Source organism: Pristis pectinata, chromosome 12 (genome assembly GCF_009764475.1).
Source record: "Pristis pectinata isolate sPriPec2 chromosome 12, sPriPec2.1.pri, whole genome shotgun sequence".
Taxonomy (NCBI): domain Eukaryota; kingdom Metazoa; phylum Chordata; class Chondrichthyes; order Rhinopristiformes; family Pristidae; genus Pristis; species Pristis pectinata.
Window position 1 is genome coordinate 50,334,205 of NC_067416.1, and position 23,426 is coordinate 50,357,630.

Here is a 23,426-nt window from a genome sequence, read left to right on the forward strand (position 1 = left end):
GATTGATATGCAAGACAAGTTTTTCACTGTACCTCGGTACAAGTGACAATAATAAACCAATACCAATACCAATCTTCAGGAGATACAAGGGACTGTAGATGCCAGAATATGGAGCAAAAATCAGACTGCTGGAGGAACCCAGCAGGTTGAACAGCATCTGTGGGTTGGGGGGGGGGGGGTGGGGAGGAATTGTGGGTGTTTCGGGTCCAGACCCTGCATCGGTGCACCTCGACCCGAATCGTTGGCAACTCCTCTCCCTCTGCAACCACCTCCCCCCCCCCATCACTCCCCATATGCCGCTCGACCCGCTGAGTTCCACCAGCAGTTTTTAAAATTATTCTAATCTGATTTTCAGTTAGATTGGGGGTAATCAAGTTGGAAAGGACAGCTATGAGAACAACACTGAGTTCATTCGGGATCGTTTCCCAGAGCAATGGGAGCACCAGAGAACAGACTGTCTTTAATGCAGGTTTAATAAGTTATGGCAGAGTAAGAGATGTGATCTTTATTAGTCACATGTACATCGAAACACACAGTGAAATGCATCTTTTGTGTCGTGTTCTGGGGGGCAGCCCGCAAGTGTTGCCACTCTTCCGGCGCCAACATAACAAGCCCACAACTTCCTGATGTATTGGGAAGTAGTGATCAAAGCATGAGATCATTTTGTATTATAAAACCATAAGATAAAGGAGCAGAATTAGGCCATTCGGCCCATCGAGTCTGCTCCGCCATTCAATCATGGCTGATTTATTTTTCCCCCTCAACCCCATTCTCCTGCCTTCTCCCCGTAACCTTTGACGCCCTTACTAATCAAGAACCTATCAACCTCCGCTTTAAGTATACCCAATGACTTGGCCTCCACAGCCCTCCCATGGCACAGATTCACTACCCTCTGGCTGAAGAAATTCCTCCTCATTTCTGTTCTAAAGGGACGTCCTTCTATTCTGAGGCCGTGCCCTCTGGTTCTATACCCTCCTACTACTGGAAGCATCCTCTCCTCGTCCACTCTGTCCCTTGTATGACTGGAATAAACTGTATTGTGTATGAGAGTGAGAAACTTGGATCAGAAATAATTGCACTCATCTTAAATAGAAGGAATTACCGGGGAATGGGGATGTATTTAGCAGAAGCAGACTGCATAAATAGATTAGCAGGAAACACGGTAAGCAAGCAGTGAAGACGTGTGAGGGTGTAGTTCATGACAATCAGTACAAATGTATCCCAGCAAGGAGGAAAGACTGTAAGGGAATTATGAACCAGCCATGAGTAATCAAGGAAGGTATTGCTGTCAGAATCACGCAGCACACAAACAGGCCCTTCGACGCACTATATCCATGCCAACCATTGAGTAGCCATCTGCACCAATCCCACTTACATGCACTAGGTGCATAACTTGCTACGTAACTCAAATGCGGTAGTGTGAAAGGTCATGGCTGTCACCTGACACCATTGAACGCATGGTCGAAAGCGACACCACTGTCAGTCAAGGTCTGGCTCCACCCACTCGTTGGTACACACCCTTGACCATTGGCTCCTGTACACACTTTTGTACCTGGCCGTGAACCATTAGATCGTTTGAATTACCTGGGCTGGCACCACCCAGCCCTCCAGCACTATAAAGAATGCCACATGAGCGTGGTTCGGATGCACACACACACACACACTCTCTCTCTCTCTCTCTCTCGCTCTCGCTCTCGCTCTCTGTCTCTCTGTCTCTCTGTCTCTCTCTCGCTCTCTGTCTCTCTGTCTCTGTCTCGCTCTCTGTCTCTCTCTGTCTCGCTCTCTGTCTGTCTGTCTCTCTCTCTCTGTCTCTCTCGGAATCGAACAATGCCAAAGAGACCATTGGTAAGGGTGTGCACTTCCACAGAGGTTAGGAGCATCCTAAGTAGATTCCCGGAAGCGTAGAGCCGATGCTTGCACTGAGTCAGGGGGTTCAGGCATCATATTGTTTCTTCCCTGATCATTTGTAACCAGTTTGTTGTGTGCGAGTGTGCAAGTGTGTGAGTGTGTGAGTGTGGGAGTGTGTGAGTGTGCGAGTGTGCGAGTGTGCGAGTGTGGGTGTGGGAATGTGGGAGTGTGGGAGTGTGCGAGTGTGGGTGTGTGAGTGTGTGTGTGCGAGTGTGGGTGTGCGAGTGTGCGAGTGTGCGAGTGTGGGTGTGTGAGTGTGTGAGTGTGCGAGTGTGGGAGTGTGCGAGTGTGGGTGTGTGAGTGTGCGAGTGTGTGAGTGTGCGAGTGTGGGAGTGTGCGAGTGTGCGAGTGTGGGTGTGTGAGTGTGCGAGTGTGGGTGTGTGAGTGTGCGAGTGTGCGATTGTGCGAGTGTGCGGGTGTGCGAGTGTGCGAGTGTGCGAGTGTGCGAGTGTGGGTGTGTGAGTGTGCGAGTGTGCGAGTGTGCATCTGTTCCCATTCATTCTGTCCCCACGTTTGTCTTTCTGAATAAATCATTTTTAAATTCCAAAGACTGTGTCCAGAGTCCTTGCCCTTTGAGACGTCAAAGAACCTTCCCGACAACAACTGCTCTTCGAGATACTGTACTCATTGATCTGGATGTGCTCCCCTTTACTTTGGTGACGTCAGTGCAGATTGAGCCACACCTTCGGAGCATGCCTCCATTCTGTCCGTGAGCATGACCCATGTCGAAAGAGAAAATGTTCGAGGGCACAGAGGTTATCAGTAGAACAAGTCTGGGATCATCATAATCTCGTAAAGGAGGGCAAAAATAACAACATGAGGGCAAACTAAGTAGGAATATTAAAGCAGACAATAAGAGTTCCTTTTAAGTATATAAAACGGAAGCAAGGAGTCCAAGTGAACAAGCATTGCCCCTTCGACAATAAGGCCAAGGAAGTAGTTGTGGGGAACGCCAGTGAGGAGTTAAAGACCATCACCGTCTCTAGAGAATTAATCACCACCTCTAGAGAATTAATATCAGTTAAACTATTGGCGTTAAAGGGATGAAGAGGGATATTTACGGGTTGGTGACCAGTCCCCAGGGATCAGCGCTGGGGCCCCAGCTGTTTACAATAGATATTAATGGCTCACAGGAAGGAAGTGGGTGCGTATTAGCAGATTTACAAACATTACACAAATAGATGGGAAGGCAAGTTGTGAGGATGATATAAAAGGACACTCAGAGATATCGATAGGTTCAGTAAATGGGGAACGTGTCGACAAATGGAGTTTAATTTGGGGAAATGTGAATCATTCGTTTTGGAAGGAACTACAGAATTATTTACAAGGCAAAAATTGCAGCCCAAATGGATTTTAGGTCCTTGTGCATGAACCACCGAGAGCCAGCACACAGGTGCAGCAGGATAGAGGGAAGTCTAATGGAACGTTGGCCCTTATTCAAAGGGATTGGTGTATACAAGTAGGGAGGTCTTACAACTGCACAAAGCAGGAAGGAGACTACATCCAGAGCACCGTGAACAATTTATGGAAAGATATTATTTCATTGGAGGGAAGATTCACTCGGATTATGCCAGGTGTGGATGAATTGCTGTATGAGGCAGACAAGGTTAAACAGGTTGGGACTCTATACTCATTGGAATTCAGATGAATGAGAGGTGATCTTATTGAGTCTGGTAAGATTCTTAAAGAGCTGCCCAATTTCTGTCATGGGAGAGTCCACAGTGGCGGCGCAGCTGCTGCCTCATAGCTCTAGTGGCCTGTGTTCAATACTGACCTCAGGTGCAACTTCTGCCTGCCACCACAGGGGTTTGCTTTGGGTGCTCCTGCTTCCACCCACATCTCAAAGACGTGGGGGTTGGTCAGCGAATTGGCCGCTGCAAATTGCCCCCAGTGGGCAGGTGAGTGGTAGAACCTGGAGGGAGTTGGAGGGAATATGGGGAGAATTAAAAAAAGGATTAGTGTGAGTTTAGTGTGAATGGTCGGCGCGGACACGGTTGGCTGAAGGACCGGTTTCCGAACTGTATGAGAGAGCAAAGTATCAGAATAAGGGGCACGCATTTAAGATTAATGAGAAACAATTTCTTCTGAGGTTGGTGAGCCTTTGGAACTCTTTGCAACAGTGAACTTTGAGCACTGGGGTCTCGTGTATATTTACTGCCAAGAATGGTAGGTTTATACTCAGTAAAGTGTAGAAGACAACGGGAAGGGAGCTCTGGTGAGCAAAGGGTTACTCTCTCTCTCTCTCTCTCTCTCTCTCTACTGGTAAACAGCTTGAGTCATGTCTGCTCATGTAGTCTGCTTGGCGTGATAAGAAGTTGCTGAGCTTCAAGGCCACAAGGACAGGGTTGTTTGAGACTAACTGTGAAAGATGTGTTAACCTGTCTGGCTGCACACAGCAGCCTCGGCTTGACCAATGGTAGCATGAGCTGGTCGAGCATCCCCAAATATGGGTATACCTGTGCAGTAGGTGGACACCCACCAGAGAACAAAGTATTTAAGTTTGTTAGCACCCTGTATTCCTTGAGTCGGGCCACGTGCAGGGAAGAGCAGTGCTGACTGTTTGCTCCTCCATGTACCCCCACTCCCGCTAGCGTTAAACAATAAGGAATTTAATGTACGCTCCTTGGTTCTGCTGTTGTCTGCTTTATTACAGCGCGGGTCGACCTTCACAAGAAACCAACTCCCGCCGGTGCACTGTAACCAAATCACTGCAGATGCCGCAGACTTGGAATTTAGCCAAGGAGGTCCTGGAGGCTTTGTTGCCGAAGGCAGAGGTCAGTAGATTCGTAGGTATTAAGGCAATCGAGGGATAAGGAGTTTGTGTTGGAAGGTGGGGCGGACTGAGAGAGCTTATGGGATGGTGGAACTGCACAAGGCGCCAAGTGGACGGTTCAATTGCCTCCTGTAGAACTCAGACACAGCTGGAACCCGGGTGTGATGAACGTCAGCGACATCTGCAGAATCCAACACCCACGGTCACTCACTGACTCACGGGTGTTTCAGCGGCTACATTTAAATATTCACCCGATGGTATATTTAAACTTTATCCTCAGAGTGAACTCGCTGATGGGATGACTGGCTGAACCCCTTCCCGCACTCGGTGCAGGTGAAGGGCCTCTCCCCGGTGTGTTATTAGGGCAACAGAACCCATAAAGGTGCTTCCCTTTTCAAGGGAATCAGTGGCTGTGGGAAAGTGGAGAATATTTGATCAGCCATGATCCTACTCAATGGCAGAACAAGTGACATGCTCCTGTTTCCACGTCTTATGATCTTATGGATATGAAAAATATAAGTCGTTGGACTCAAGTCTCATTCGGATAGGGTTTTGGTTCGAAACTCGAGCACATAACCAATTTCATAAGAGTTTTTACACTGTGAATCCATTTTCTACGTTGGACACAAGAGATCACTGGTATTATTTTTGAAGAAGAACTGTGAAGATCTCCAGTGCCCTTGTCATGATTTGCCTCTCAGCCAGCACTCTTTCCACAGATGTTGCCTAAAGCCGCTGACTGTTTCCAATTTTTTTTCCCCCAGCTTTTATTTCACAATAACGAATTCCTATTTGGGAACGCGTTGCGTTTGAGGAAGCTTGCTGCTTGCAAATAGGTCACAGGTTCCCGTGTCACTGCAATGCGCCCAGAATTAATATGGTCTTGAGCAGCTGTAAAACAAGTCATGAAGGGGGCTGTTTCTACCAAGCTGTTGAATAAGTACCATGATGAGGCATGAGTACCATGGCGTCCATTGATAACCAGAAGGCCTCGCGGCACAGAAAACGGTCTATCTCGCTTGCAGCCCCTCCGGCAGAAAGCGGAAGCGGAGACCCGGGCATGCGCGGTGGAGGCTGCGAGGGGAGCGGAGGTTGCGGAGGGTTGAGGCTGGAGGCTGGAGCGGAGCGGGTAGAGGTCGGTCCCCGGGCCCAGCTCGGTCCCAGGTAGGAGCGCAGTGCTGGGTCGGGGGTGCAATCAATCCCGGAGCAGCCTCCAGCGTGGGCGGGATGGGCGGGGGCTGCAGAAACACCGCGGGCCCCCTGCGTCTGGGACAGTCCCGGCCCTTCCCCATCCCAGTGATCCTCCCCCACCGTCCCGTCCGCACTCGCCGCCCTCCCGCTCCTGGATTCAGTGTGGTGACCGGGTTGTTGGCCTCTTGAGTACAAGAAGACGTCCTGTTCCAGTTATCCGGGCCGGGGGGTGAGTGTGGGGGGGGGGGGGGGGACCGTACCTGGAATATTGGGATCGGGTCCGGTCTCCCTGCCCCTGGGATCCAGGGAGATGCAGCGAAGGTTCACCCGACTGATTCCAGGGATAGCGTATTTGTCCCACACTGGGCCTAAACTCTCTCCACGTGATAAGACCGTGAGATATAGGAGCAGAATTAGGCCATTCAGCCCATCGAGGCTGCTCCGCCATTCAATCGCGGCTGACTTTTAACCCCATTCTCCTGCCTTCTCCCCGTAACTCTTACCAACCAAGAACCTGTCAATCTCTGCCTTACATACACCCAATGACTTGGCCTTTGCAGCCCTCCGTGGCAATGGATTCCACAGATTCACCACCCTCTGGCTGAAGAAGTTCCTCCTCACCTCAGTTTTAAAGGGACACCCTTCTAGGCTGTGCCCTCTGGTCCTAGACTCTCCCACTACTGGAAACATCCTCTCCATGTCCACTCTATCTGGGCCTTTCAGTATCTGGTAGGTTTCAATGAGATCCCCCCTCATCGTTCTGAATTCCATCGACTACAGGCCCAGAAACATCAAACTCTCCTCTCATGTTAAGCCTTTCCTTCCTGGGATTGTTCTTGTGAACCTCCTCTGGACCCTCTCCAGGGTCAGCACATCCTTCCTTAGATACGGGGCCCAAAATTGCTCACAATATTCCAGATGCGGTCTGACCAACACTTATAAAGCCTCAGCAGTACATTCTTGCTTCTATATTCTAGTCCTCTGGAAATGAATGCTAACATTGCATTTGCCTTGTTTACTACTGACTCAACCTGCAAGTTAACCTTCAGGGAATCCTGAGCTAGGACTCCCCAAGTCCCTTTCGATTTCTGAATTCTCTCCCCATTCAGAAGAATGAGAAGTGATCTTATTGTAATTGTACAAGATTCCTCGGGGATTTGGCTATGGTGCTGAAAATCATGGCTCAAAGCCTCAAAATAAGGGGTCAACCCCGTGAACAAAGATGAGAAGAAAGTTCTTCACCTGGAGGGATTGAACCTTTGGAGTTCTCTTGGGTAGAGAATTGCAAAGACTTGGTTGTTGAATGCAGTCAAGGAATGTTTTTGGATATTGGGGGAATCAATGGATATGGAGTTAAGTGCAGGGCAATGTGGCCGAGGTGAAAGATCAGCTGTGATTTTACTGAACCACAGTGCTGGTTCATGGGCCCAAGGCTTGACGTTCCACCTCAAGGACCCTGCTCTCTCTGCGCCTGAAGATGTGCCAGCTGTTCCGGGTGTACCGGCGGATGAGGGAAGAACAGGCTGGTGGCCTTCAGCCAAGGTTTGCGGCTGGAGCTGGTTGGGCAAAAAGTGGGTCGTCTGTCCTGATGATGAAGCTTGGATCTGGGTGAAAGGGTTGGTGGGTGGGGCAGTGGTCCGCCAGTGAGCAAGGCTGGCGTTGGACAGGAAGGGTGGAGGTCGGAAGGGTGTGCGGAAAGGGATGTGGGCGCCGTGGCCTCCACTCTTTTGGGACGGGGATCCTGGATCTCAAAGGTAATCGGTTTATCATTCTCGCGTGTACCGAGATGCGGCGAAAAGCTCTTTGCGTGCCATCGAGACAGATCATTCCACGCATTGAGGTAGCACGAAAGGGGGAGGAAAACCAGTGTGCAGAATGCGGAAACGGGAAGCGGTTTGGAAAAGTAGGCCCGTTGTTCCTCCTGACATCAATTTTAAAGGGACACCCCTTTAGGCTGTGCCCTCGGATCCCGGACTCCCCCACTAATGGAGACATCCTCTCCACGTCCACTCTATCCAGACCTTTCAGTATCCGGTAGGTTTCAACGAGATCCTTCCCCATCCTTCTGACCTCCATCAGGCTTGGATACGGGGCCCAAAGTTGCTCGCAATGTTCCAAGTGCGGTCTGACCGACGCCTTAGAAACCCTCAGCAGTGCACCCTTGCTGTTCCCGTCCTCTTGAAATGAAGGCTAACGTTGCCTTTGGCTTCTTTACTGCCAACTCGACCCACAAGTTGACCTTAAAGCAGCAGAAGGTCTTTCCACAGCCTCCCAAACCCTCCCTGGATGCAGGGGAGGGGCCTGATCAGAAAGTTGCGAATGCATCGACCTTGTTCAGAGAGCAGTGCAAGAACGTGGCTGCCAACTACAGGCCAGTCAATGTCACCTCACCAATGGCTGGAAGAATTGGGGACGGGGTGGGGGGAGGAATACCCGCAGGCACCTGTAGAAGTTCCTGTAGATGAAGGAGAGTCTGCACGGACTTGCTGAAGACAAATCGACTTCACCTGATCGGGATTTTTTGAAGAAATGACACAAAAGGTGGATTATGAGGGTGATGCCTTAAAAAAAAATCTAAATCCACCAGCAAAGTGGGGTGGAGGGAGGGAGGGGGAGGAAGTGACACCTAAATCCCTGTCTTTACTCATCTGCAATCTTTCTCCGTTTAGATAATAGAATGCCTTTACATTCCCCATCGAAATGCTGCAAAAAGCTAATTTTCGTGGCATTTATACCCTTTGTAACGAGCAATACAGCACGAATACAGGCCCTTCGGCCCATCGAGTCCGTACCGACCAGCCAGCTAGTCCCAATTCCCTGCGTTCGGCCCCTACCCCTCCAAGCCCCACCCTTCTGTGTACCCATCCAAGTGCTTCTTAAATGAAGCTGTTGTACCTGCCTCACCCACTTCCTCTGGCAGCTCATTCCACACACTCACCACCCTCTGCGTGAAAAAGTTGCCCCTCAGGTCCCTTTTAGAGCTTTCCCCTCACCCTAAATCTGTGGCCCCTATTGGACTCCCCTACCCTGGGGGAAAGACTGTTACCGTCCACCTTATCTCTGCCTCTCATAATATTAAACATTTCTGTAAGGTCGCCCCTCATTCTCCTACGTTCCAAGGAATGAACGCCCAGCCCAGGCAACCTCTCCCTGTAACTCAGGCCTTCGAGTCCTGGCAACATCCTCGTAAATCCTTTCTGCGCTCTTCCCAGTTTAACCACGTCTTTCCTATAACAGGGTGACCAACACTGTACGCAGTGCTCCAAGTGTGGCCTCACCAATGACTTGTACAACTGCAACATAATGTTCCAGCTCCTGTACTCAGTGCCCTGACTGATGAAGGCCAGCGTGCTTTTTTTTTTCTCTTTCTCCCCATTGTACCCACGGATACCGTGTGCTTCTTCTCCAGGGACACATGGGCGAGGACGTAACCCCGGCAATCGGCTCGGGCAGAACCCTAAGGCCAGTGTGATAAACCACTCCTGTCCACCTGTGACGCTGTGTTCAACGAACTATGCGCTTGTACTCCTGGGTCCCTCTGTTCCATTCCACTCCCTAGTGCCCTACCATTCATAGTATGTCCTATGCTGGTTTGACTTCCCAAAATGCATCACCTCACACCTATCTGTATTGAACTCCATTTGCCACTCCTGGGCCCACTTCCCTAACTGATCGAGATCCCCCCTGTAATCTACGATAACCTTCACTATCAAAAACATCTAATTTTGTGTCATCCGCAAACTCACTGATCAAGCCTTGTGCATTTGCATCCGAATCATTTATACAAATAACCAATAACAAGGGTCCCAACACCGACCCCTGCGGCACACCACTAATCACCGGCCTCCTTTCCGAGAAATGATCTTCAACCACCTCCCGCTGCTTCCTACCTCTGAGCCAATTTTGAATCCGCCTGGCTCGCTCTCCCTGGATTCCATTGGACCTAACCTTCCAGACCAGCCTACCGTGTGGGACCTTGTCGAAGGTCTTGCCTTTGTATGTATGCCCACGACAACAACAGAATGGGATGTCCTCACATTTTCCCACATTAGACTCCATTTGCCAAGCTTTTGCTCACTCAGTTGACCTTGTCACAAACCAGCAACAAAAGAAACACACTGAGCATGATTTAGTGTTAAAAACTATTTTATTAATCACTGCTTATGATAATACGTAAAATAAAAGTAAAAATGTTAGTATGTTAGAATTCAAAAATGTTAAACCTCGAACGTTAACCCCAAAACTAAACTCTTCGTGTGTGTGTGTGGCAAAGTCCAAAACTCCCAGTTCCGGAATGGTTCTTAAAGTTCAGTTCCGCAAGTCATAAGGTGAAACATGAGCAAGGGCTTCTTCAACAACCACCGTTGTCTGAAGATAAGATGTAGATGTAGAAAACATAGAGAGAGTACATACGAAATCCAAATGTTCCACGATGGAACCCAAACGACACTCCAGTGTTTACTCGGTAGTGACTTCCTCACCCCGAGAAGCATCCGAACTGTGGTCGTCCACACACAAATAACTGTTTCCTTCTACAGGTCAGCAACAAAGTGAACTCCACCGGATTACTTCCAACTTCCATACATGGATTTCAGTGGCAAACACAGTTATTGTTTCTCATCCATCGATAGAGAAAACAAGCAGGCTGGTGTCTCTCTCCCTTCTCTCTCTCTCTTCTTCTTCTTCTTCTTCTTCTTCAACAACGTCATTACGTCCTTTATCTTCTATTGACGTAAGCACGCCCCACACACACACACACACACTCTCTATCTTAAAGGGACTTTCACTGAGTCCGTAACAACCTATCTATATCCACTCGCAGAGTTCAAATATCCTCATCCCAGTATCTCGTCCCACCTACTTCTGTATTGTCGGCACACTTTGATACCTTCACCTCTGACCCCCTCCTCCAGGTCATGTATATACATCATAGACAATTGAGGGTCAAGAGCTAATCCTTGGGACACTCCACTTGTTACATCCTTCTGGCCTGAAAGAGACTTGTTTATTCTGACTGTTACGTGGTGACCAATCTTCAGTCCATGCCAACACGCCTCCCCTACACCATGAGCTCATATCTTGTGCGACAGCCTTTTTACATGGCACTGTCAAATGCCCTCGTAAGATCTGAATACACTAACATCTGCAGCTTCCCTTCTCTCAACTCTCCTTGTTATATCCTTGAGGAATGCTCGCAGATTCATTAAATGCGATTTGCTTTTCACCAAATAAATATTAGGATGGTTTGCTTTGATTCTATTAAGTTTCAGTTACAGGGAGCTGGGTGAGGCAATGGGATTGATAAGATTATTTTGAGAGCTGGCGTACACTCGAAGGGACATGGGGACACCTACGTCTTATGTTGGCGGAATGTAGTCTTAATGGTAGGACTCTTTGGCAGTGTGGAGGATCAGAGGGATCTTGGGGTCCGAGTCCATAGGACGCTCAAAGCGGCTGCGCAGGTTGACTCTGTGGTTAAGAAGGCATATGGTGTCTTGTCCTTCATCAATCGGGGAATTGAATTTAGGAGCCGCGAGGTATTGTTGCTGCTATATAGGTCCCTGGTCAGATCCCACTTGGAGTATTGTGCTCAGTTCTGGTCGCCTCACTACAGGAAAGATGTGGAAGCCGTAGAGAGGGTGCAGAGGAGATTTACAAGGATGCTGCCTGGAATGCGGAATGAAAGCAGGTTGAGGGAACTCGGCCTTTTCTCCTTGGGGAGACGGAGGATGAGGGGGGAGCTGATAGAGGTGTATAAGATGATGAGAGGTATTGATCGGGTAGATAGTCAGAGGCTTTTCCCCAGGGCTGAATTGGTGGCCACAAGAGGACGTAGGTTTAAGGTGCTGGGGAGTAGATATGGAGGAGATGTCAGGGGTAAGTTTTTTTACTCAGAGAGTGGTGAGTGCATGGAATGGGCTGCTGGAAATGGTTGTGGAGGCTGATACGATAGGGTCTTTCAAGAGACTTTTAGATCGGTATATGGAGCTGAGTAAAATAGAGGGCTATGGGTAAGCCTAGTAATTTCTAGGGTAGGGATATGTTCGGCACAGCTTTGTGGGCCAAAGGGCCTGAATCGTGCTGTAATTGTTCTATGTAAGGAAATAGGAAGTTGTAAAAAAGAAACCTGTAAATTGGTTTATTATTGTGGCCTGTACCGAGGTACAGTGAAAAACATTGTTTTGCATGCCATCCATACAGATAATTTTATCACATCAGTGCATCAAGGCAAACCAATAACAGAATGAAGTGTTTTTGTCACAGAGGAAGTGCAGTGCAGGCAGACAATAAGGTGCAAGGCCGTAACGAGGTAGCAAAAGAGTCTCGCTTTGGGCAAACTCACCTGGATTGAGTCTGTGTCCCTGTATCCAGGGAATGCTGATGTAGCAACAGGTAGCTGCCTTCCTGGTCTCAAACGCTAATGAGCTAACAGGGATGACGGAACCAGAGTGATGAAGGTTTGGTTGGCTGGAGACAAGCGGAGAGAAAGAAACACAGGGATAGTGGGTGGCTGCAGATGCACCTGTGGCCCCCTGACTGATCCAAAGCAATCAGGGGCCACAGGCGGCCCTGGATGTTCTGCAGAGATTGTAACTTCCACCCGGGGACAACACAGTCTATGGCCTCGTTCACTCTGACTTAAATATATCAGGTCTTGTTTGCTTTGAATAAGGCAGGTAGCATGGGTCGACATTGTGGGTCACAAGAGTGAATTGGCACAAAACCCAGAAGAAGCAACAGAGTAAACCATGCGGAACAGTTAGGGAGAGAGAGAGAGAGAGTGACGGTTTTAATGGGTTCAGGGCAGGGAGGTTTGGAGAGGGTGCGATTCGGCAGATCAGGAGCTGAGGAAACATCAGGATGTATCAAGGACTTGGGCCACGATGGTTGGGAACTCGGAAGGGTTTCGTCAGGAGATTGTCTCAGTGTGGACGCTGGAAGAAGCTGCATTCAGAGATGGAGTTGGGGAAGTGGGGGGTGGAATACGAAAGGCAAGCAAGACAAGGAAATGAACGGAGATGTTTTACATCAGTGATAATTGCAAATGGAGTTGAATGCAATGCAGAGCGGTGAGATCGACCTCTAGCTTTCTCCAGCTGCTTGACACCTTCAGTCTGGAGGGTGGATAAACAAATTAATGCAATGTTTGCAACAGTGTGCCGGTCTCCTTGTTACAGGATTACACAATTGAATATTAAGATCTCTTTATTAGTCACATGTACACCGAAACACACGGTGAAATGCATCTTTTGCGTAGTGTGTGCTGGGGGGCAGCCCGCAAGTGTCGCCACGCTTCCGGTGCCAACATAGCACGCCCACAACTTCCCAACCTGTACGTCTTTGGAATGTGGGAGGAAACCGGAGCACCCGGAGGAAATCCACGCAGATACATGGGGAGAACGTACAAACTCCTTCCAGACAGCGGCCGGAATTGAACCCGGGTCGCTGGCACTGTAATAGTGTCACGCTAACCGCTACACTACCGTGCTTGCCCCAACATCTTTTTTTAATCCACTTTTCTTTGGATGTTACGCAGTATTATAATAAATTTCACAACGAATGAGGCAAGTTTAATGGGAGCTTAGGAACTGGGGCCCCGTGAGTCAGAAGAAACACGGGAATTGGGGCTGGATGGGTGGAGGGAAGTTGCAGGAACCAGGGTCCCGGTGAATTGGAAGGGAGAGCGGCAAACATTTCCGGTAAGCTAGTTGCCAAACCATCAGGATTTCCAAATGATTGGATTGCGGATTATTGGAGTTTTATTTGATTTCAACCCGACATTTCAACCAGATTTCATAGCCCTCTCACTCCATTTTCTGTTTTAAAGTCATTTTACAGGGTGTCCGTGATGGAGGATTCACAGACAGGGAGCTCAAACCAGACGATACGTCAGGACCTGCCAGAGACGCTCGATTTACCTGAACATCGCCGCCCTTTGAATGTGGAAGCAAAAGGCTCTGTTCACAGCGGGAAGGAGCAGTTCACGTGTTCCGAGTGTGGGCGAGGCTTCAACAGAGCATCCGGACTGTCGAGGCATCAGCGCAGTCACAGAGGGGAGAAGCCCTGGAAGTGTGGGGACTGCGGGAAGGGGTTCAACTACGCGTCCCAGCTGGAGATCCACCGCCGTCGTCACACCAGGGAGCAACCGTGGAAGTGCGGGGACTGCGGGAAGGGGTTCAGTTACCCGTCCCAGCTGGAGATCCACCGCCGCAGTCACACCGGGGAGAGGCCGTTCACCTGCTCCGAGTGCGGGATGGGATTCACCCACTCGTCCAGCCTCCTCACGCACCAGCGGGTTCACACTGCGGAGAGACCGTTCACCTGCTCCGAGTGTGGGAAGGGCTTCACCCGGTCCTGCCACCTCCTCAGGCACCACCAAGTCCACATCGGGGAGAAACTGTTCACCTGTTCCATGTGCGGGAAGGGGTTCACTCAGTCGTCCTGCCTTCTCAGGCACCAGCGAGTCCACACCGGGGAGAAGCCCTTCACTTGCTTCCTGTGCGGGAAGGCGTTCAGTCAGACCTTCAACCTTCACGCTCACCAGCGGGTCCACACCGGGGAGAGGCCCTTCACCTGCTTCACCTGCGGGAAGGGCTTCACTCAGTCGTCCAACCTCCTCACACACCAGCGCGTGCACACGGGGGAGAGGCCGTTCACCTGCTCCGACTGTGGGAAGGGCTTCGGTGGTTTGTCCAGTCTGCGGAAACACCGGCAAATCCACAAGTGACTGCGGGGGACCGGCCGCGTCCGGGCTTGTTTCCTGACGGCTGTGGGTTGTATCTGCTGATGCTCGCGGCCCTGACCACTGGCCTGGAGTTTAAATGTTCTGGATAAATGTCAAATAAATCAGCCTGACATTCGACACCAAGTCTGTCATCGATTTAATGTCTGGGACTGTGTTCAGTGGAAATGGGGGGGGAGAAAAAGATGGGAGACAGCGTCAGCCAGGTGTATAACACTGCAATATCAGAGACTATTCAGCTCGGCAGGCAGGTCAATGCTGGCTTCCAGCAGAGTCCCATTCCCCCTCTCCTTATTGGTGTTGGTTTATTATTGTCACTCGTACCGAGGTACAGTGAAAAACGTGTCTTGCATACTGATCGTACAGGTCAATTCATTACACAGTGCAGTTACATTGAGTCGGTACAGAGTGCATTAAGGCAGTACAGGTAAAAACAATAACAGTACAGAGTAAAGTGTCACAGCTACAGAGAAAGTGCAGTGCAATAAGGTGCAAGGTCACAACAAGGTAGATCGTGAGGTCAGAGTCCATCTCATCGTATAAGGGAACCGTTCAATAGTCTTATCACAGTGGGGTAGTAGCTGTCCTTGAGCCTGGTGGTACGTGCCCTCAGGCTCCTGTATCTTCTACCTTATGGGAGAGGGGAGAAGAGAGAATGACTGCGGTGGGTGGGGTCTTTGATTACGCCGGCTGCTTCACCAAGGCAGCGAGAGTCCAAGGAGGGGAGGCTGGTGTCCGTGATGTGCTGGGCTGTGTCCACAACTCCCTGCAGCTTCTTGCACGGTATCCCTGCAACCTACTCTCTCACACATGCCCATGAGAATCAGGCTTATTATCACTGATTTAGATGATGTGAAATTTGTTGTTTTGCGGCAGTAGTACAGTGCAAAGACATACAATTGCTATAAATTACAAAACTAAATAAATAGTGCAACAGAAGAGGAATAACGAGGTAGTGTTCATGGACCGTTAGGAAATCTGTTAAGAAGCTGTTCCTGAAACATTGAGTGTGGGTCTTCAGGCTCCTGTACCTCTGCCCCGATGGTAGTAACGTGAAGAGGGCATGTCTCGGATGGTGAGGGTCCTTAATGATGGATGCCGCCTTCTTGAGGCACCGCCTCTTGGAGATGTCCTCGATGGCGGGGAGGGTTGTGCCCGCGATGGAGCTGGCTGAGTCTGCAGCCTCTTGCAGTCCTGTGCATCTCCTCCATACCAGGTGGCGATGCAACCAGTCAGAATGCTCTCCACCGTACATCTGTATAAATTTGCAAGCGTCGTTGGTGACATCCCAAATCTCCACAAACTCCTAACAAAGTAGAACTGCTGGTGTGCCTTCTTCATGATTGCGTCAATGTGTTGGGCTGGGGATAGATCAGGTTACATCAACTCCCTTTTGATTCTTTATGCCACTCACCTACACTAAGGGGGAACTTGCAGTTGCCAATTAACCTCCCAGCACATCTTTGGGAACGGAGGGAGGGAACTGGAGCTCTCCAGTGGGAATTCATGGAAAGAAAGTGAAAAGTCTGTAGGGGCAGCATCTGAGGTCAGGATTGAACCGAGGTTCCCTGCGCTGTGTGACAGCAACACTGACGGCTACACTACTGGGATACTGTTTGGTGGGCGATAGGGTGATGGGAGGTCCTTTGACCCGGGAAGAAAAGTTAAGCTTCTGAAGGGTGGTTGGGAAAGACTTCTCTGCACAGCAGGTGACGAAGCTGGGAAATCTCTTCCACAAGTGTCAGCCAATGTTGGGTCACTTGTTGGTTTGAAATGTGCCATCGCTGTCGACTGAGTTAGTGACGGCAGAAGGGAAAAGGGATGTAGGTCATGGTTCATCCTGGGGAAAACCAGCTCCAGGGGACGATTGGCTCCCACAGCTCTCCCGTGCTAGAGAATTCCACCGACCCACAAATGGTTCGAGGGAAGAAATTTTGTCCAGTGATTCTGGACGTATTTTCATAATTAAATCATAGATTATTGCTATCAAGCCCTTCTGATAAGGATTAAGACTTAAATTTTTTTCCATAATTTCAGTTTTGTAAGGTGTCGGAAAAGAGGGTATAGTAGCTTTTAAAAAATTTCTAATCCGCAAATGTCGAAAAAAGTGTGATCTAGGCAAATTGTATTTGTTAGACAATTGTTCAAAAGATGAAAAACAGTTATCAACGAACAAATCACGAAAACATATTATTCCCTTCTTTTTCCATATGGAAAAAGCTGAGTCAACTCTGAATGGATGAAAGAAAAAATTAGATTGAATGGGACTTGACAGGTTAAATTTATTCAATCCAAAAAATTCACGAAATTGAAACCATATTCGTATTGGGTTAACTATTGGGTTAATCATACGTTTACTTAATTTGGTAAGTGCAAAAGGGAGTGAAGCTCCTAAAATAGAAACTAATGAAAATTCAAGTACTGATTGATGCTCAAGGTGTACCCAGTTGGGGCATTGAATTACATCTGAATCTTGTATCCAAAAAGCTAAGTATCTGATATTAATTGCCCAATAATATAAAGTTAGGCAGGGCCATACCACCACCCTTTTTCAGTTTTTGTAAATATTTCTTACTTAACCTTGGGTTTTTATTCTGCCAAATGTATGAAAGGATTTTAGAATCAATAGTGTCAAAAAAAGATTTCGGGACAAAAGTTGGAATCGCTTGAAATAAATATAAAAATTTTGGTAAAATATTCATCTTAACTGCATTAATTCGGCCTACCAATGATAAAGACAGTGGAGACCACTTAGTAAATAATTGTTTAACATGGTCAATTAAAGGCAATAGATTAGCTTTAAATAAGTCCTTATGTTTCTTGGTAATTTTAACACCTAAATACATAAAATAGTCAGTTACCAATCTAAAAGGTAATTGCCTGTAAATTGGGATTTGCATATTTAATGGAAAAAGTTCACTCTTATTAAGATTTAATCTATGGCCAGAAAAAACTCTAAACTGACCTAGTAGTGATAGTACTGCGGGGATAAATTCCTCCAGATTAGAAACATAAAGTAACAGGTCATCTGCGTGGAGAGATATGAATCTTCTGTCCACGAGTAATGCCACATATATTTGAAGAATCCCAGAGTGCAATAGCCAAAGGTTCTAAAGCAATATCAGATAATAAAGGGCTTAACAGGCAGCCTTGTCTAGTACCTTAAAAAAGCCTAAACAAAGGAGATCTTTGATTACTAGTAAGTATTGAAGCCACTGGTGTATAATAAATCATTTTAATTGCAGATATAAATTTAGGGCTAAAATTAAATTTTTGAAGTGTAATGAATATATATACCCATTTGACTCTGTCAAACGCCTTTTCAGCATCTCGTGAAACAACACATTCTGGAATTTGGGATGAAGGGGTATATATAATATTCATTAATCTCCTAATATTAAAATGTAAATAATGATTCTGAATAAATCGTGTCTGGTCTTCAGAGATAATTTGTGGAAGAACCTTTTCCAGTCTAAAGGCCAATATTTTGGAAAATATTTTTGAATCTACATTTAATAGAGAAATAGGTCTATAAGATGCACAATCAGTGGGATCTTTATCCTTCTTAAGAATTAAAGAAATAGTTGCTTCATAGAAAGATTGTGGTAGTTTACCTACTGATAGGGCATCTTTAAAAATTTTGGCTAACCAAGGAACAAGAATATCAGAAAAGGATTTAAAAAATTCGGCTGTATATCCGTCAGGGCTGGATGCTTTACCCAAGTTCATTGAAAATATTACTTTCTTTATTTCTTCCTCCGAAATGGGAGCATCTAATGTAGAACGTTCATTTAAAGATAATTGGGGAATCTTCAGATCTCTTAAAAATTCATGCATTAATGTAGGATCCTCGGAGGATTCTGATTGGTATAAAGAAGAATAAAATTCTTGAAAGGATTTGTTAATTTGAACATGATCCATCTGGTAGGTACCATCTGGTTTACGAATTTTATTAATCTGACGTTTAGATAAAGTAGCTTTCAATTGGTTGGCCAATAATTTACCAGATTTGTCATCATGTATGTAAAATTGACTTCTGGTTTTAAGTAGTAGATTTTCAATTGAAGATGTTAATAATAAACTATGTTGTAATTGGAGCTCTGTTCTCTTTTTATAAAGCTCCAGATTAGGAGTATCAGAATATTAATTCATTCGGCTCAAAGGGGAGTTTATTCTTTCAAGGACTTTCTTCTGGACAGCTGCACGCAGCTCCCCACACTACCAGTCGGTCTTCAGGATGTGGAAGGAAAGGGAGCCCATGGAGAAATCCCACGCCATCACAGGGAGAATGGGAACACCCTCGCAAACGGAACCGGAGGCAGGATAACACGCGGGGCCACTGGAGCCAAGGGGTGGCAGCATTTGGTCACTGCACTGCCCACGTGAAAAGATGTGGGGGGGGGGGGGGAAGTAGGGAAAATATGACAATGAGTGGGGATGAGGAAGAGGGAAAACAAAGATGTTTTCTAAGCTACGTCAAATATAACACCAACCCTTTCCACAGTAGTGGGCAACAAACTTGCGGCACATTAATTCTGTTATCAGGCTTAAAGGAAAAGACTGGTGTTAACTAAAGACAAAGAGCCAAAAGATGTTTTCAGGATCTATCTACAGGTGTGACAAGTAACCCTGATATCTTCTGTGGGACACTGAGTTTGAAAGGACAGTGAATCAAGGATATCTTTCCTTCCCATGTTTACTGGTACCTTATAGAACATACTTCTCCGTGGATTGTCACCTCGTCGTGGTGGAGAAGCTTGTGTGGTCCTGAGATCCCGAGAGCGATGCCATCTGGAGCTACATTCCTGGTAGGGTCACCCATGGCGGTAAGGTCGATGGTGAGGTCCCTGACAAAGAACAATCCAACCAGGACCTCAACGGTGGAACAGGCGGACGAAGTTACTTCGAACTCAATGGCCGTGAAGGCGGACGAAGGCTGCAACAAATCCATCAGCTCCGATCGTCGTGGTTTCCACGCCATTGGAATCAGTTGGTTGATTTGTGAAGTATCGTGGGCTTTTTGTAGTGTGATATCAAGTACACGCTAAACAAGTACACGCACAGGCGTCTTCACTCTGTGACACGGAACGAAGACCATCATCCTCGACCTCGAGGGATAGCCACGGCGATGACGATAGAATATACAGCACAGGAACAGGCCCTTCAGCCCACGATGTTGTGCCAAACTAGTTAGACTAGTAATCAAATGCCTAACTAATCTAGTCCGTTCTGCCAACATACCCCTCCGTTCTCTGCACATTCATGTGCCTGTCTAAGAGCCTCTTCAATGCCTCTATCCTATTTGCCTCCACCACCACCCCGGTACTTCAGAATAGGATTTATCATCACTGACATATGTCGTGAAATTTGTTGTTTTTGCGGCAGCAGTACAGTGCAAGACTTAAAAATTACCAGGTTACCCAAAAATAAATAAATAGTGCAAAAGAGGAATAACGAGTTAGTGTTCATGGGTTCATGGACCATTCAGAAATCTGATGGCGGAGGGGAAGAAGTTGTTGCTGAAATGTTGAGTGTGGGTCTTCAGGCTCCTGTACTTCCACTCTGATGGTAGTAACGTGAAGAGTGCACTGATTTATCATTTTAAAAAAATCAGTTCATCCAGCGTCAATTTAAATTTGACTATTTGTAGAGGAGCAGATTAAACATACACAGTTCAAGCACCTCCATGAATTTCGACGGTATTGGTATTGGTTTATTATTGTCACTTGTACCGAGGTACAGTGAAAAACTTGTCTTACGAACCGATCGTACAGGTCAATTCATTACACAGTGCAGTTACATCAAGTTAGTACAGAGTGCATTGATGTAGTACAGGTAAAAAAGGAACAACAGTACAGAGTAAAGTGTCACAGCTACAGAGAAAGTGCAGTGCAATAAGGTGCAAGGTCACAACAAGGTAGATCGTGAGGTCAGAGTCCATCTCATTGTACAAGGGAACTGTTCAATAGTCTTATCACAGTGGGGTAGAAGCTGTCCTTAAGTCTGGTGGTACGTGCCCTCAGGCTCCTGTATCTTCTACCCGATGGAAGAGGAGAGAAGAGACTCTTAGCTTCAGCAATCAGGTTCCACCCTGACGTCCGGTGCTGTGTGGAGTTTGTACATTCTCCCCGCGATCGTGTCCTCCAACAGAGGCATGCTGGTTGACCGGTTAAGGCAACAGGTCTCCCCCAGTTAACAAAGTCAAAGTCAGGTTTATTGTCATCTGCACAAGTCCATGTACGCACAGGTACAATGAGAAACTTACCTCCCGCACCATCACAGGCACAGAGCATCAGATTCAAAATACTCACAAGAAAACCATAAATTAGATATTAATTATATAAAATTATACAAGATAAAGAACAAAATTAGAACAAAATAAATGTCCATCGTAGTGCAAACTGGTCATAGTGTTGCTGTACTGAGGTAGTGATTAGGGTTGAGCAGGTTGGTTCAAGAACCAAATGGTTGAAGGGAAGTAGCTGTTCCTGAACCTGGTGGTGTGAGACTCCAGGCTTCTGTACCTCCTGCCCTGATGGGAACTGTGAGAAGATGGCACGGCCCGGATGGTGGGGATCTTTGATGATGGATGTTGGCTTCTTGAGGCATTGCCTCCTGTAGATACTCCTGATGGTGGGGAGGGATGTGCCTGTGATGTATTGGGCTGAGTCCACTGCTCTCTGCAGCTTCTTACATTCCTGCCGTCCCAGACCATGATGCAACCAGTTAGGATGCTTTTAACAGTACATCTGTAGAATCTTATTGAACAAACTTCTAAGAACAAAGGGGATCGGTTCCCAGAGAACCAGGAATGTCATGACGCAGCTGGAATAAATCTTTGGTTGGACCACATTTTGAGCATTGTGCACAGTTCTAGTTGCCATATTATATGAAGGATGTGGAGGCTTTGCAGAGGTTCTCCATGTTGCCTGGATTAGGAGAGTATCAGCTATAAAGACAGGTTGGACAAAGTTGGACTGTGTTCTCTGGAGAATTGTAGCCTGAAAGGGGACCTGATAAGAGTTTATAAGATTATGAGAGACATAGATAGGACAGATAGTCAGGATCTTTTACCCAGGGTAGAGATGTTGAATACTAAAGGCCACAGCTTTAAGGTGAGAGGTGGAAAGGTTAAAGGGGATTTACATGGCAAGTTTTTGTTTTAAACACAGAGAGTGGTCATTGCCTGGAACACACTGTCAGTGGAAACAGATACGACAGCAACATTTAAGAAGTATTTAGACAGGCACGTGAACAGGCAGGGAATGGAGGGACACAGACCACGTGCAGGCAGCTGGGATTAGTTTAAATTGGCTTCACGGTCAGCACAGACACCGTGGGCCAAAAGGCCTGTTTCTGTGTTGTACTATGTTCTACTTGTGCAAAAATCCATACAGCAGGAGGTACAGTGAACGCGCCACTTTCAGTGGGGAGAACTGTGGCTGTGAAGGGAAAGAAATCAGCGGGTCATTCTCCCCCAGGAAGGATGCAGTAAATCGAAATCAAACTGCGCTTGTTTTAACAAGCTGAAAATTACAAGTCCTTCTTCCAATGACCTTTGCTGCCAGATGGGAAGAGCGCAAGTGCCCCAGAGAGGTTTACCTCCCATTTTATACAGCTTGTTTTTGTCACACCTTCCATTAACACAATGATTTGTTTCTGATTTTTGTGACTCTTGTGTTGGAAAGACTGTGTCCAAATGTAAGAACCCTTCTTTATAGAGAACAAAATCTTTGTTATGTCACCAACTAAATTAAAGCCTTTGTTGGAACAAAATCTTGTCAAGTGAATCTTTGCAAAGTCAGTCAATTTTATTGTCATCTGCACAAGTACATGTACGTAGAGGTGCAATGAAAAACTTACTTTCAGCACCACAGGCACACTGTGAACTGCCCCTAGTGTAGGTGGGTGTTGGAGAATCAGGGTGGAGTTGATGGGCTTGTGAGGGGGAAAAAGGTGGCAGGGAATAAAATGGCGCAATAGGACTGATGGAAATGCCCTGAGAGCTGGGATAGACACAATGGGCCAAAAGGTCTCCTTCTGTATCTTTAAGAGATGATGGGTGTACCAGCTTCAGCCCAGTGGTGGGCTCCTACCTGCTGCCGAGCTCTTGGAGGAGGCTGGGGAGGGATCTTCATCCGCTGTGTGACCAGGAAGGAGTTCACTGATTTACTCCTCTGTTCAACACACACTCGTCTCCATGACTGTGAACACACCCCAGTGTTCTGTGAAAAACACTACAAGACTCAGTGGTTTGATAAAACTGTGAGCTCACACTGTGGAAAGGCCCAAACATTTCTGCAGCTTATTTCAGAGGAGATACAGGAGCCTGAGGGCATGTACCACCAGACTTAAGAACAGACTCTACCCCACTGTGATAAGACTATTGAACGGTTCCCTCATATGATGAGATAGACTCCGACCTCACGATTTACCTTGTTGTGACCTTGCACCTTATTGCACTGCACTTTCTCTGTAGCTGTGACACTTTACTCTGGACTGTTATTGTTTTTACCTGTACTACATCAATGCACTCTGGACTAACTCACTGTAACTGCACTGTGTAATGAATTAACCTGTACGATCAGTATGCAAGACAAGTTTTTCACTGTACCTTGGTGCAAGTGACAATAATAAACCAACACCAATAGCAGAATGTTGACTCTGCCATGAAGGAGCAACCATCACTGTGAGCAAAGCCACCCTCCCCAATGGAACAGGGTTCCGTCCTGGATCACTGACTGATTCACACCGGAGTGAGGGAAGGATCCTCGTGTGGGAAGGATCCCCTCGGTTATCCCAACTGCTGAC

The 23,426-nt window shown here is 47.3% G+C and overlaps 1 protein-coding gene across 1 annotated transcript in view; it reads left to right on the forward strand.

The window, feature by feature from the left end:
• The window catches only part of LOC127576401 (uncharacterized), an 80,342-nt gene that overhangs the window by 13,188 nt on the left and 43,728 nt on the right, over positions 1 to 23,426 (forward strand). Inside the window, exons 3-5 of the mRNA XM_052026912.1 lie at positions 4,562 to 4,682; positions 5,667 to 5,845; positions 13,701 to 14,596. Coding sequence (XP_051882872.1) covers positions 4,562 to 4,682; positions 5,667 to 5,845; positions 13,701 to 14,596 — 1,196 coding nt within the window. The remainder of the gene's footprint in view (positions 1 to 4,561; positions 4,683 to 5,666; positions 5,846 to 13,700; positions 14,597 to 23,426) is intronic.